The sequence below is a fragment of the Cryptococcus neoformans genome, chromosome 1 (genome assembly GCF_000091045.1).
Source record: "Cryptococcus neoformans var. neoformans JEC21 chromosome 1, complete sequence".
Taxonomy (NCBI): Eukaryota; Fungi; Basidiomycota; class Tremellomycetes; order Tremellales; family Cryptococcaceae; genus Cryptococcus; species Cryptococcus deneoformans.
This window is the reverse complement of record NC_006670.1, coordinates 292,501-303,322: the sequence shown is the minus strand read 5'-3', so window position 1 is coordinate 303,322 and position 10,822 is coordinate 292,501. Positions and strand designations below refer to the sequence as shown.

Below are 10,822 nucleotides of genomic sequence, written 5' to 3'. Positions count from 1 at the left end.
ATGGCGCTAAAATCATGCGGGGAATCACCGTTCCTTAGACACTTGGCCAGCACATCCTCTGGTCTTCCGCCATCCATCAATTAGTACCTTGTGGCCAGTTCCTGAGACTCTGTGGGGAAAAGGAACATGATTGTGCTGTTTGTGTTTCTTGGTGTTTGTTTTCCCTGTTGTCATTTGTCAGCCACGATGCTTGTTTTGAGCTTCCTGAAAAGCGAACGCGCCTGATATCTGAAATGTTCAATTCAATGGGTCAAGCTGCTATACGCAGCTCGGGCTGGCATAGTCACCACCCCAAACACTAAAGCAAGGGAGATGCATGCATAGCAAATGGGAGATTCAGCGGAGATTCCATGGAAGCTGGGCAGGAAAATGAGCACCAGTACGGCGGCGGTTGTTGTTTGTGAGGCGTCGGTAACGATCAGCGGTCGAAGTTCGGCGGTAAAAACCCAAACCCGACAATTTCTGTTCTTCATATTTTCTTTGCTGTCGGCTGAATTGACACTTCCACCAAACAGCCAACAACCAACAGTGGCCTCGAAAGTAAAGGCAAACGTCGTCTTCCTGCTTTTCGACCACATCTCACACTCATTTACCAACACCACGCTCATTCAAACGCATCCCAGCCTCTCACCGACCCCGACCAACCATCCTTTCCTTTTTTCTCCACCGGCCTATCATCCGATCAGTGTCAGCCAAGCTACACGACTTTCTTCACCAGCTCCCTAGGTTGAGAGCAAAGTTGCTACGACGATTTCCCTTCCCTTCTCCCTTTTCAATCCACTCTTTCACTCGACATCCTCGCCACACACATTCGCCATTCCGTTGACGCATCCGTGCATTCATCTGTGCACTGTCCATCCTTCCCTTGTAGTCACCGCGAGCTTCTTCCTTACACATTCATCACCATCACTCGATTCTAATAGTCACATGGTCGATCAGTAGACCTATTTCCGGCCACACATATCCATATCCTATAATCAGCCCGTATCGACCCTTGTCGCTCATTATACTATCTCCTCCTCTCCACCGACTGTCTTTAATCAGCCCTTCCCGACACCTCTTGCTCCAACTGCAATAATGAGATCACACTTGTCATTGTCATTATTGTTTTCTTCCCTCGTGGCGATCAGCGTCGTAAGTGCAGCTTCTGCCGACGAGTGGAAAGGCAAATCCATTTACCAGTGAGCATTTAATCCCCTTATTTGATATGAACGTTTTTGCTCATTAGCACGGGCACTGCAGGCTTTTCACCGATCGATTCGCTCCAGTCTCCGACACTGCGCCCGCTCGGTCCTCCCCGATACCGGATGAATGTGATCCCATCGACCAAACGTGAGTGGGGGAATCAAGCGTAGTATTGAGAATGCATGATTGATTAACGCATTAATAGATGGTGTGGCGGAACATGGCTGTCTATCATTGACAAGCTTGATTATATTTCTGACATGGGTTTTGACGCTATTTGGATTTCTCCCGTTAGTCGTAAGCCGCATTTCGTTTCTGTACCTGGTCGCGTGACGCACATGTGCTGATTTTGCCTTTAGAAAACATTGACCGCGATACCCCCTACCACTATGCGTATCACGGTTACTGGGTCAATGACCCTCGTGCTCTCAACCCTCGTTTCGGCACCGCCGATGACCTCAAGGCGCTCAGCAAAGCTCTTCACGACAGGGGAATGTACTTGATGGTCGACATTGTCGTCAACAACATCCCTGGAACCACTGTCAACGATTCTTTCAGTACCTCTGATCTTGTCGCTGACGGTTCTATTTGGACCGATCCCTCAGAATTCCACCCTCAATGTTGGATCGATTACAGCAATCAGACATCAGTAGAAAACTGTTGGTTGGGTGACGACAAGTTGCCTTTGATGGACGTTAACACTGAGAACGAGGCTGTCGTCTCAACATTGCAAGCTTGGATTTCCAACTTGACTGCTGAGTACGAGATTGACGGTTTACGTATCGATGCTGCCAAGCACGTCCCCGGAGAGTTCTGGACAGGATTCTGCGGTGCTGCCGGTGTTTTCTGCATGGGCGAGGTCTACACAGACGACATTAAGTGAGTGATTATTGCCTATACGGGGGAGTACTGACTGATCTTGCACAGTTTTGCCGCCAAGTTCCAAACCCAAAATTGGATGGACTCCGTCCTTGGCTACCCTCTCTACTACGGTATTGTGGATGGATTCGGTACTCCAAACGGCAACATGTCCAGATTCGTCGACATTGCTACTCAGGTTTTGGGCACGTTCCCTACCCCCGGTCTCATCGGTAACTTTATCGAAAACCATGATCTTCCTCGATGGCGAAACACTACCGCCGACTCTCAGCTGGCTTACAACGCGATGACTGTTCAGTTCATTTTTGAAGGTTTGCCAGTAGTGTATTACGGCCAAGAGCAAGACTTTGCTAGCGGTGCCGGCGATCCTTACAACCGACAAGCGCTTTGGACTTCCGAGTATGCCAACACGACTAGTTACAACCACATCAAGAGGCTGAATGAGATCCGACACGCTGTGATCTCTAACAACACCTTGTTTGACGGAAAGAACTTTTTGGACTCTCAGACCAAGATCGTGGCTTCGACCGACTATGATGTAGCGTTCAGGAAGGGACCTTTGCTTGCTGTCTTGACCAACGTGAGTGAGATGTTCCTGGCCAGGAAGCGGTTCAACTGACAGTTGTTTAGCGAGGAAGCCCCAGTCAAAACGTCGGGTTTGGCGTGCCCACTAGCGGCTGGCCTTCCCAGTCCAGTGTCGTTGAGTAGGTCCAACAGTAGTTGTAAAAGTTGCAGAGAAGCTGACTCTACATAGCCTTCTTTCTTGCAAGCAGTTCACTGTTGGATCTGGTGGTGCCATGCTCGTCTCTTACTCTGCTTCTGGCTACGGAGGTATGCCTTATGTAAGTGCCTTTGTTCCAGGTCATCCCTGATATTATCCTAACACCCGCTTCAGGTCTTTGCCGCACAGAGCGATGCTTCGGCAATGGGAATTTGCGGTGATGCTGGCATGTCAACCTATGTGTCCCCCAACATCACCTCGGCTGCTTTCCCCGCGTTGGCACCCGCAACAGGTCTCGGATCAGCTCTCAGCTTGCCAGCAGCCGTTGCTGGTGCACTGGGACTGATGTTCATACTATGATACCCTCTTCGCTTTCGACAGATAGCAATCCGATTAAAACGAGGCCCTGTTGCCCATATACCCTTATTCTTATCGCCATCATCCTCGTGTATTCCACTAAGCACCGTCAATCCTATCATTGTCATTGGGAGAACAAACATCACCTACGCATTATAATGGCCTTTATGATTAACATTTTCTATTTCCTGGCCTTATAAAGGCAATCCAGGTGCAGGTGCCGGTGATGGGAGGTCCTGTCCATAAGCTCAGCAGACAAACATCCTCGTTTCCGGTCATTGAATAGCAATATGAGCGTGTTGTAATACTATTACCTAATGGGAGATGCATCAGAAGTGTCTTTCTTCTATGTGTTCGGGCGGTTGGTGCAGCATGTGCAGTCTGCGACTAATTAATCAAGGGTGGCTTGTACTTTGCCTGCATAGTTCGTAAGGGTTGTTGTTTCTGGGGCCGTGTGAACTGGATGTTTGTGGTGGATTGTAGATGATACCTGCCCGAGTTCCGAGGGTGAGGAGGGCACGACGAATCCGCGATCGGTCTTATCGGTCTTGGATAGGCTGATGATTGCTGGGTCTTTGGCAGTGCCAAGTTGCCTTGTAGTGGTGGTGGCCTCGCTGCATGAAACCGTGGTTAGGCATACGTATGAAGAGGTGAGTGTATCAGTACAAAGCAATTATATGAGATCCACTCGTCAGCTCCAAGCATGCACCGAAGCGTCCCACGACTATAAATAAATTCATGTCCGAAGGGCGGGAATGCGAGACCGGCGGAGAAATTTACCCGTGACGTTGTCCCCCTTGAGTTTATTTGTCGTCATCCCACACAGCCCGCCCCATAGATAAATATATCAGACGCCCCCATTTTCTCTACCCATCAGCCTATTCCCTGGGAACGACTATCCACCACGTCAGCCTTTGTCAGATTCTCCCCTGCAAGAGCCTTTCGCTCACTTGCATCTGCCTCTTTTCCAAGCACAGCCCCTCTCAAGTCTACATCTCCGCTTTCCATTCGTACTTTTACTGTAGCTTCAAAAATGGGCAAGGAAAAGGTCGCTGTCGTCGGCTCTGGTAACTGGTGAGCCTTTTGCGCTCGAGGGCCGGGGTTTGCAAGTATTAGTGCTGATGGGACTTGCAAAGGGGTTCTGCTATCTCTCGCATTGCCGGTATCAACACTAAGAAGCACCCCGACGTCTTTGACGACACCCGCGTCTCTGTCTGGGTGTATGAGGAAGAGGTCAGTTTTGGGATTGTTGAAGGACATGTATTAATAGATTTATACCTGATTCTGTTGTGCAGTTTGAGGGCAAGAAGCTTACTGAGATTATCAACTCTGAGCACGAAAACAGAAAGTACCTCCCCGGTGTTAAGCTCGAGGACAATGTCGTGGCTGTCCCCGACTTGAAAGAGGCCGTCAAGGACGCAACAGCTTTGGTATTCGTCACCCCTCACCAGTGTCAGTGTTCTTCCTATGAAGGTGAGCCTGGCGTTTGCAGCTAACGAACGTTGAAGTCCTTGGAAAGGTTTTAGACACTTTGGAGGGTAACGTCCGGAAGGATGCCAAGGCCATCACTCTTATCAAAGTACGTTTTCCTTGTCTCTCTCTTCTTATTTTATACCAACTAACTGTCGGGAAAGGGTGTCGAAGTCCAGGGCGATGATATTCACATCTTCGCTGATGTTATCGAGCAACGTCTCGGTATCCCCTGCTCTGCTTTGAGTGGAGCCAACATTGCCAATGAAGTCGCTAGGGATACTTTCTCAGAGACTACTATCGGTTACCGAAACAAGGAAGATGGAGAGCTGTGGCTGAAGCTTTTCCGTAAGTTCTTATACATAGTCATTGCTATCGAGATGAAAGACAGACGAGGCTGACGGAAGATGATTGCATTTTTGTTTATTTATTTAAGAAACTCCCAAGTTCAAGGTTCAGCTCATTGACGATGTATGTTTCACTTGCTTCTGATCATAAAGTATACAAACACTGATAGAAATACTAGGTCGCTGGTGTCAGTCTTTGCGGCGCTCTCAAGAACATTGTCGCTGTTGCGGCTGGCTTTATCGACGGTCTCGGCTACGGTAGTAACTCCAAGGGTGCGTCCCCATTCCACCATCCTCTTGTCATCTCACTCATCCTGATAATGCTGTACGTACGTAGCGGCCATTATGCGTATTGGCCTTCTGGAGATGAAGCACTTTTGCCAAGAATTCTTTGTAGACGTCAAGGAGGAGAGTTTCTTGCAGGAGAGTGCGGGTGTCAGTGATGTGATTACTTCTTGTCTTTCTGGAAGGAACTACAAGGTTGCGGCTGCGTTTGTAGGAGCTAACAAGGTGAGACTTGCTGGAAAGAGTTTGGAAGAACGAGAAGGTGTGTGTGCTGATATATGGTTTCGAAAGTCATTTGATCAACTTGAGGCAGAGATGTTGAACGGACAAAGTGAGTCTTGACATTTTGGTTCCACATGCATTCAATGCTAACCATGTAAATCTAGAGCTCCAAGGTATCCACACTGTACGCCATACCATTCCAGCTCAACATATTGCAAGCTGACTCAACTTGTTATCACAGGCCAAGGACGTGCACAACTTTCTCAGCGCCAAGAACCGATCTCGAGCGTATCCCCTGTTCGACAAGGTCTACCAGATTTCCTGGGAAGGTGTCCCCGTTGAGCAACTGACCGAGGGGCTCTAAGCGCTTTATGAAGTTTATAGGCTGCTCGTGAGTGACTAAACCGGTGGGCAAAAAGCGAAATGAGGAGTGGAACGACGCGACGTGTCAGATAAAGATTATGCAGATACAGGAACCGAGAAAAGTGTACCTAGTATTCATGCATCATGACAACTAGATTATATAGCTATCCTTGTTTACTTTTAAATAAATGATCATTTGTATGTCATCGTGGTTCCGTCATGAAAAGTGGAGGTTTTTGGGTTCTGAATTTCCCGCCGGTTGCAATTTCGGTGTCCGTGTCTGAACGAACGGCTTCTTGAATCAGCCAAGTAAACGTCTATTTCCACACCTTTTCCTCTTTCTCTCGTCTACAAGTGTTAAGCACACATACCGACACAATGTCCCTCTCAGACCTCGCAGAGACCCCGCAATCGGGCGACAACACCACCATCCCAGGCGCCATCTCGCTCACCGTCCCGACCAACCTCATCATGCTCCCCGCCGCCGCTGGCCTTGTCGGGCTTTCCATCGGGTTCATCCGGGGCGGAAGTCGAGCGAGGTTGAGGTTCTTGGTTGAAAATGCGCATAGGAAACCCAAGACTGTCCAGGGATGGGTACGTTTGGTTTCTCCTCTTTTCATAAACGGGAAACAGGAGCTTAACTAGTATTATGTATTATTTAGTATTTCTACACAAAAACGCGAAATTACCGAGTCTTCTTTGGGGCTCTCAAAGCAGGTGGGAAATACGCTCTCGGGCTGGGAGGGGCGACGGCAGGGTTTGTGCTGGTGGATGAATCTGTAGGCTGGGCGAGGGAACAGGTGTTTGGTCCTGCTGGGGAGATTCAAGGTGTTGCCCAAGGCGGACCGGAAGGGTCAGCGGTGAAGCGAAAGGCCGGATGGAGGAAGGGAGAGGTAAAGTGGGAGGATGGCGGTGTGGCTGGTGGGTTAATGGGTTTGGTTGTTGGTACTGCCTGTGAGTATATATATATCCATCCACTTTCTTACCCCATTATCATACCTGACAAAGAAGATGATTGGGGAATTGGTGTGCAGACAAGCTACCGAGACCGCTGTTCATCCGATCACTTGTCATGGGTATCGTCCTAGGCAGTCTTACGAGCGGTATGCAGACCGTGCAGGCGCGTATCGGCCGCATGAGAGAAGAAGAGGAACGTAAAGCCAAGTTGACCGACAACCAACAACTTTCTTCGCCAGCGGCGGAAGCGGCAGCGACATCGGCACTCGTGACAGAGGAGGTTGCACCCGTCATGTCTTTATCGGAAGAGACAAAACCGACAGAGGAAATCGTAGTAGGTGGTGTCCCCGGAGAAGAGGAGCCAAGAGGTTGGTGGGAGAGTGTGAAGAGCTGGGTGGGTGCTTAATGCTGAGTGGTCGGCTTTTTTGGAGTTCTGGTGCGAGGAAACTCATCGGGGGGAAGGCGGTCTCAGTAACTTTTATGTTGTAGTAATACTTTACAATGGCTTTGCATGGCATGGAAATGGAAAATCGTCTATGATTTACAAAAAGATGAATTAATCGTATGTTCATGGTGGGTTATGATTGTGCTGCTTGAGCAGGTACGGGTGCAGCTCGGGTGTTGCTACAAGGTGGACTTGGACTCAAGACATCGCCAAAGTCTATGCACAATCATGTCAGCCATTATCGAGGTGTATACCCCGAGACTGGATAACTCACCTGCATTCCACCTCGCCACGATCTCAGAGTCGAAAAGACTGCCGTCGGCCTTATGAGGACCTTCTGTCCGCGGACGGGGACGGGCAGCATGCGAGTGCGGATGTGTTGACAAAGACTGGCCCTTGAATGGTCGTTTTGTCCGTTTCTTGGTCTGCATACCGGAATCCCGTCAGTCCGCTGGGCGAGCCAGATACATCAAAGATAAACGTACAGGACCGCCGAGAGGCGCTTTATCCTTCTTCTCGACTTTACCCTTCTCCTCAGCCCCGGCCTCGTCCTCGGCTTCAACCTCCTCGTCGCCTTCGTCTCCACTCTCATCAGCATCCGCCTCAACCGCCTGTCGCACTTGGTTCGCCCTCTCTGCGCCAGACGGGACCGAGATCTTGTCGCTGCCCTCACTTGCGATGCTCTCCAAGTCTTCGTCGAGATCGACGTCCATCGCGGCTGGATCGGGATTGGCGAGCGAGTTGTCGATAGTGCGCTGTGGAGTGTTCTGCTGTGATGACGGTGGGGTTATGTCTGCCATTGTGGATTGTGGAATGAAATGTTGAATGAGATGTGGAACGAGGAGATGTGGAAAGTGGAGGGAACATCGACGTTGCAAGCGTCCGCCGGCCGTCTTCTGCATTCTTCATTCGTCGCTATACTTTTGCACTTTTGCTCGTATTATCATCACTCCCACACCATAGAGCTATCAAGCAGCAGGATCCACGGGAAAGCACTCTGCAATGTCTCTCCAGCCACAGATATCCACCTACCACACCTCCATTCCGTCGCCTATCCCTTCCTCGCCTTCATTCAACTTCCATCTCACCCGCATGGTCAACACCCTTATGATATGGGTCGGCACTGGACTGCCTACAGATACCGCGGGGAACGTTGCAGGCGGTGTGGCATCTATGGGGAGCGTTGAACAGGTGGATAACAAGTTGGCCGGGGACTGGTCTGTTGCTATGCCTTCCAGAGGGGTGAGTGTGGTTTCATGGACTATGGATGTGTCTGGAGAAATGCTGATTCCCGCTGGGATGGGCGATATGAAGAATATACCAGTGACTGCGACGCCGCTGTTCAGGTCTGGCTCAACGGATATCGCTCTGCCAATGTCTCAACGACTAGGTCAGTGATTCCTTATGCCGACGCTTTGTCTATTCTCGAGACCATCTAGAGACATGTCTAGGGTATGCTCGATGCGTTTCCGCTGACATCTCCTTGGGCATAGCCAAGAAATTCCCGTCGAACCAAATACATCTCTCCCTTTCGCTCCCACCCTCACTGACCAACCAAACGGGACAGTCTATAGATCCTTATGCCAGCAAGATGATGTTGGTGATGGAAAAGAAGCTCGGCAAATGGATTGAGGAGATATTGTTACAGGAAAAGGCGTGAGGAGCGAGGACGGTCAAACGGGAGAAACGGTCAGAAGGTAGACGGGATTGTGTATTTGTAATGCATAGATTTTGCTGTTCTCTGTACCATCTGCTTCCCTGGCTCTGCGATGGCACGACATGGAGACCGGGCTGCAGATCGTGCAGTGCATGGTACGATGTGGACGAGTTGTGGGCTGCAGTATCGTACCATGTCATCGCGGTGTTCAAAAAGTCAACAATCCACGAGCAAATAAAGTCCGCGTCTCCACATTTGGATTATTCCTCCCGCTTTATTCTTTCGCCCATTCGCCCACCATGGACGCCCAGGAAGAATCCACGACGACAGTCATAACAGCTACAACCCACCTCGACCTCCCCGCACACCCACACATCAAGACCTACCAAGAGCTCAACCCCCGCTCAAAGCCCACAGAGTTCTTCGGGCCATGCGGCACAGGCGCAATCACCCTCTTCACGCCTCTCTTCACCTACTTTTTCTTCTTTGCCTGCAACGATGCAGTCGGATGCACACCAACTAGTGTACAGGGGTGGAAAGATGCCTTTGCGCTGGTAGGCAACTACCCGAGCTCGGCAGGTAGGTTGTGGGACTGGAAAGCTGCGGGCGTGTATCTCGGCTGGTATGCGTTCTGCATGATCTGTGAAGTCGTCCTGCCCGGGCAGAGAGTCGAAGGTAATCTGTTGAGGGATGGACGACGAAAAGTCTACAGGATGAACGGTTAGTCTACCACGTCGCCCTCTCTTGCTCCGGTAGTGTCTGCAAGGCTAATCGGGAACAGGTCTTTACACTCTTCTCCTCGCCCTTGGTCTTCTTACCGGTGTCTTGGTCCAGCCCAGGGGTATCCAAGCTTTCACTTGGCTCCACGACCACTTTGTGCCCCTCATCTCGGCCAGTCTGGCTATGGCCACTTTCCAAGCCGTCTGGGTTTATGTGTGGAGCTTTTTCTCTGGTGAGCTCTTGGCTCTCGGTGGGAACTCTGGCAATGTTGTCTACGACGTACGTCCATCACCATATTTTTCTCATTCGGCTCTCGCCGGCTAGTACTGACATGCTTACTTTTACTTTTACAGTTCTTTATCGGCCGACCTCTCAACCCTACCATCCCCGGATTCCCCTCTTTCGACCTCAAGACATTCAACGAAGTTCGACCCGGCATGATCCTCTGGTTCTTACTCAACATTTCTTGCGCTTGCGAGCAATACGTCAGGATCGGAAAACTGACTGATAGTATGTGGATCGTCCTCGTCTTTGAGGGCTGGTATGTCCTCGACTGTCTTTTGCAAGAGGTGAGCTCTTCTCCCCATTTCCCGCGCACACCCGCGGCGCTAACAAATATCAAAGCACACAATCCTCAACCAGATGGACATTACAACCGACGGCTTCGGCTTTATGCTCGCCTTTGGCGACCTCACCTGGGTTCCTTTTACCTATGGCCTCCAAGCGCGATTCTTGGCTTCCACCCCCGTCGAGCTGGGTCCCGTGGCGACAGCCTTGATTGTCGGTGTCGAAGTCGCGGGGATGTACATCTTCAGAGTAGCTAATAATGAAAAGGCCGACTTCAGGGCTGGAAAGAACCCCAAGAGTGAGTCGATTTCGCCTCTTCTTTCGTTTCTTTTCTTCGTTTAGATGAATTGTATTTCGTTTGAAAGAGATGAGATAGCTGATGGATGGGGCGAGTAGACTTGGAATACATGCAGACGGAGAGAGGGACCAAGCTTTTGACTTCTGGCTGGTGGGGCCGATCTCAGCACCCTGTAAGTTTTTATTATTATTTTTCTTTGCATGTCTCTTGCATGCCGTGTTTTGCTAACGTTGGCCGGGGTAGAACTACTTTGGCGACTGGCTCATTGCGTGAGTCGTCCTTACCTCACCTCTCTCCATATAGTATGCGCTGACGCAAAAATAAAACAGTCTCGGATGGTGTCTCCCCA

General features: G+C 50.2%; 6 protein-coding genes and 1 pseudogene across 7 annotated transcripts in view; 5 read left to right on the top strand and 2 right to left on the bottom strand.

The window, feature by feature from the left end:
- Positions 1-406: 406 nt before the first annotated feature.
- Positions 407-3,783, bottom strand: CNA01110 (annotated as a pseudogene).
- On the top strand, positions 474-3,455 carry CNA01120 (conserved hypothetical protein). Its single transcript, XM_567087.2, has 8 exons — positions 474-1,181; positions 1,243-1,332; positions 1,391-1,482; positions 1,545-2,064; positions 2,113-2,644; positions 2,695-2,768; positions 2,819-2,906; positions 2,960-3,455. Exons 1-8 carry the CDS (start codon positions 1,078-1,080, stop codon positions 3,143-3,145), a joined length of 1,686 nt encoding a protein of 561 aa, XP_567087.1. The 5' UTR covers positions 474-1,077; the 3' UTR covers positions 3,146-3,455.
- Positions 3,784-3,965: 182 nt separating the features above from the next.
- On the top strand, positions 3,966-6,046 carry CNA01100 (conserved hypothetical protein). 2 transcript variants are annotated; one of them, XM_567088.2, is made up of 12 exons: positions 3,966-4,048; positions 4,120-4,216; positions 4,279-4,375; positions 4,438-4,594; positions 4,651-4,721; positions 4,777-4,960; positions 5,049-5,083; positions 5,139-5,232; positions 5,297-5,469; positions 5,536-5,575; positions 5,631-5,650; positions 5,708-6,046. In XM_567088.2, the coding sequence occupies exons 2-12, from the start codon at positions 4,176-4,178 to the stop codon at positions 5,828-5,830; spliced, it is 1,035 nt and encodes a 344-aa protein (XP_567088.1). In that variant the 5' UTR covers positions 3,966-4,048; positions 4,120-4,175; the 3' UTR covers positions 5,831-6,046. The 2 variants fall into 2 exon arrangements, with proteins under 2 accessions (XP_567088.1, XP_024512024.1); XM_024656166.1 differs by having other exon boundaries at positions 3,966-4,216.
- Positions 6,047-6,125: 79 nt separating this feature from the next.
- On the top strand, positions 6,126-7,303 carry CNA01095 (hypothetical protein). Its single transcript, XM_024656045.1, has 3 exons — positions 6,126-6,423; positions 6,492-6,783; positions 6,864-7,303. Exons 1-3 carry the CDS (start codon positions 6,208-6,210, stop codon positions 7,190-7,192), a joined length of 837 nt encoding a protein of 278 aa, XP_024514117.1. The 5' UTR covers positions 6,126-6,207; the 3' UTR covers positions 7,193-7,303.
- Positions 7,282-8,102, bottom strand: CNA01090 (hypothetical protein). Its single transcript, XM_566552.2, has 3 exons — positions 7,717-8,102; positions 7,506-7,656; positions 7,282-7,447 (listed from the first exon to the last, which is right to left on the bottom strand). Exons 1-3 carry the CDS (start codon positions 8,029-8,031, stop codon positions 7,365-7,367), a joined length of 549 nt encoding a protein of 182 aa, XP_566552.2. The 5' UTR covers positions 8,032-8,102; the 3' UTR covers positions 7,282-7,364.
- A 33-nt stretch (positions 8,103-8,135) lies between these two features.
- CNA01080 (expressed protein) lies at positions 8,136-8,975 on the top strand. The gene is made up of 3 exons (XM_566550.2): positions 8,136-8,473; positions 8,546-8,621; positions 8,725-8,975. The coding sequence occupies exons 1-3, from the start codon at positions 8,234-8,236 to the stop codon at positions 8,889-8,891; spliced, it is 483 nt and encodes a 160-aa protein (XP_566550.1). The 5' UTR covers positions 8,136-8,233; the 3' UTR covers positions 8,892-8,975.
- A 157-nt stretch (positions 8,976-9,132) lies between these two features.
- Positions 9,133-10,822, top strand: part of CNA01070 (C-14 sterol reductase, putative) — a 2,339-nt gene continuing 649 nt past the window's right edge. The window contains exons 1-7 of the mRNA XM_566548.2: positions 9,133-9,608; positions 9,670-9,887; positions 9,962-10,177; positions 10,233-10,473; positions 10,572-10,645; positions 10,717-10,742; positions 10,803-10,822. The exon at positions 10,803-10,822 is cut by the window's right edge and continues 119 nt beyond it. Coding sequence (XP_566548.1) covers positions 9,188-9,608; positions 9,670-9,887; positions 9,962-10,177; positions 10,233-10,473; positions 10,572-10,645; positions 10,717-10,742; positions 10,803-10,822 — 1,216 coding nt within the window. The 5' untranslated portion in view covers positions 9,133-9,187. The remainder of the gene's footprint in view (positions 9,609-9,669; positions 9,888-9,961; positions 10,178-10,232; positions 10,474-10,571; positions 10,646-10,716; positions 10,743-10,802) is intronic.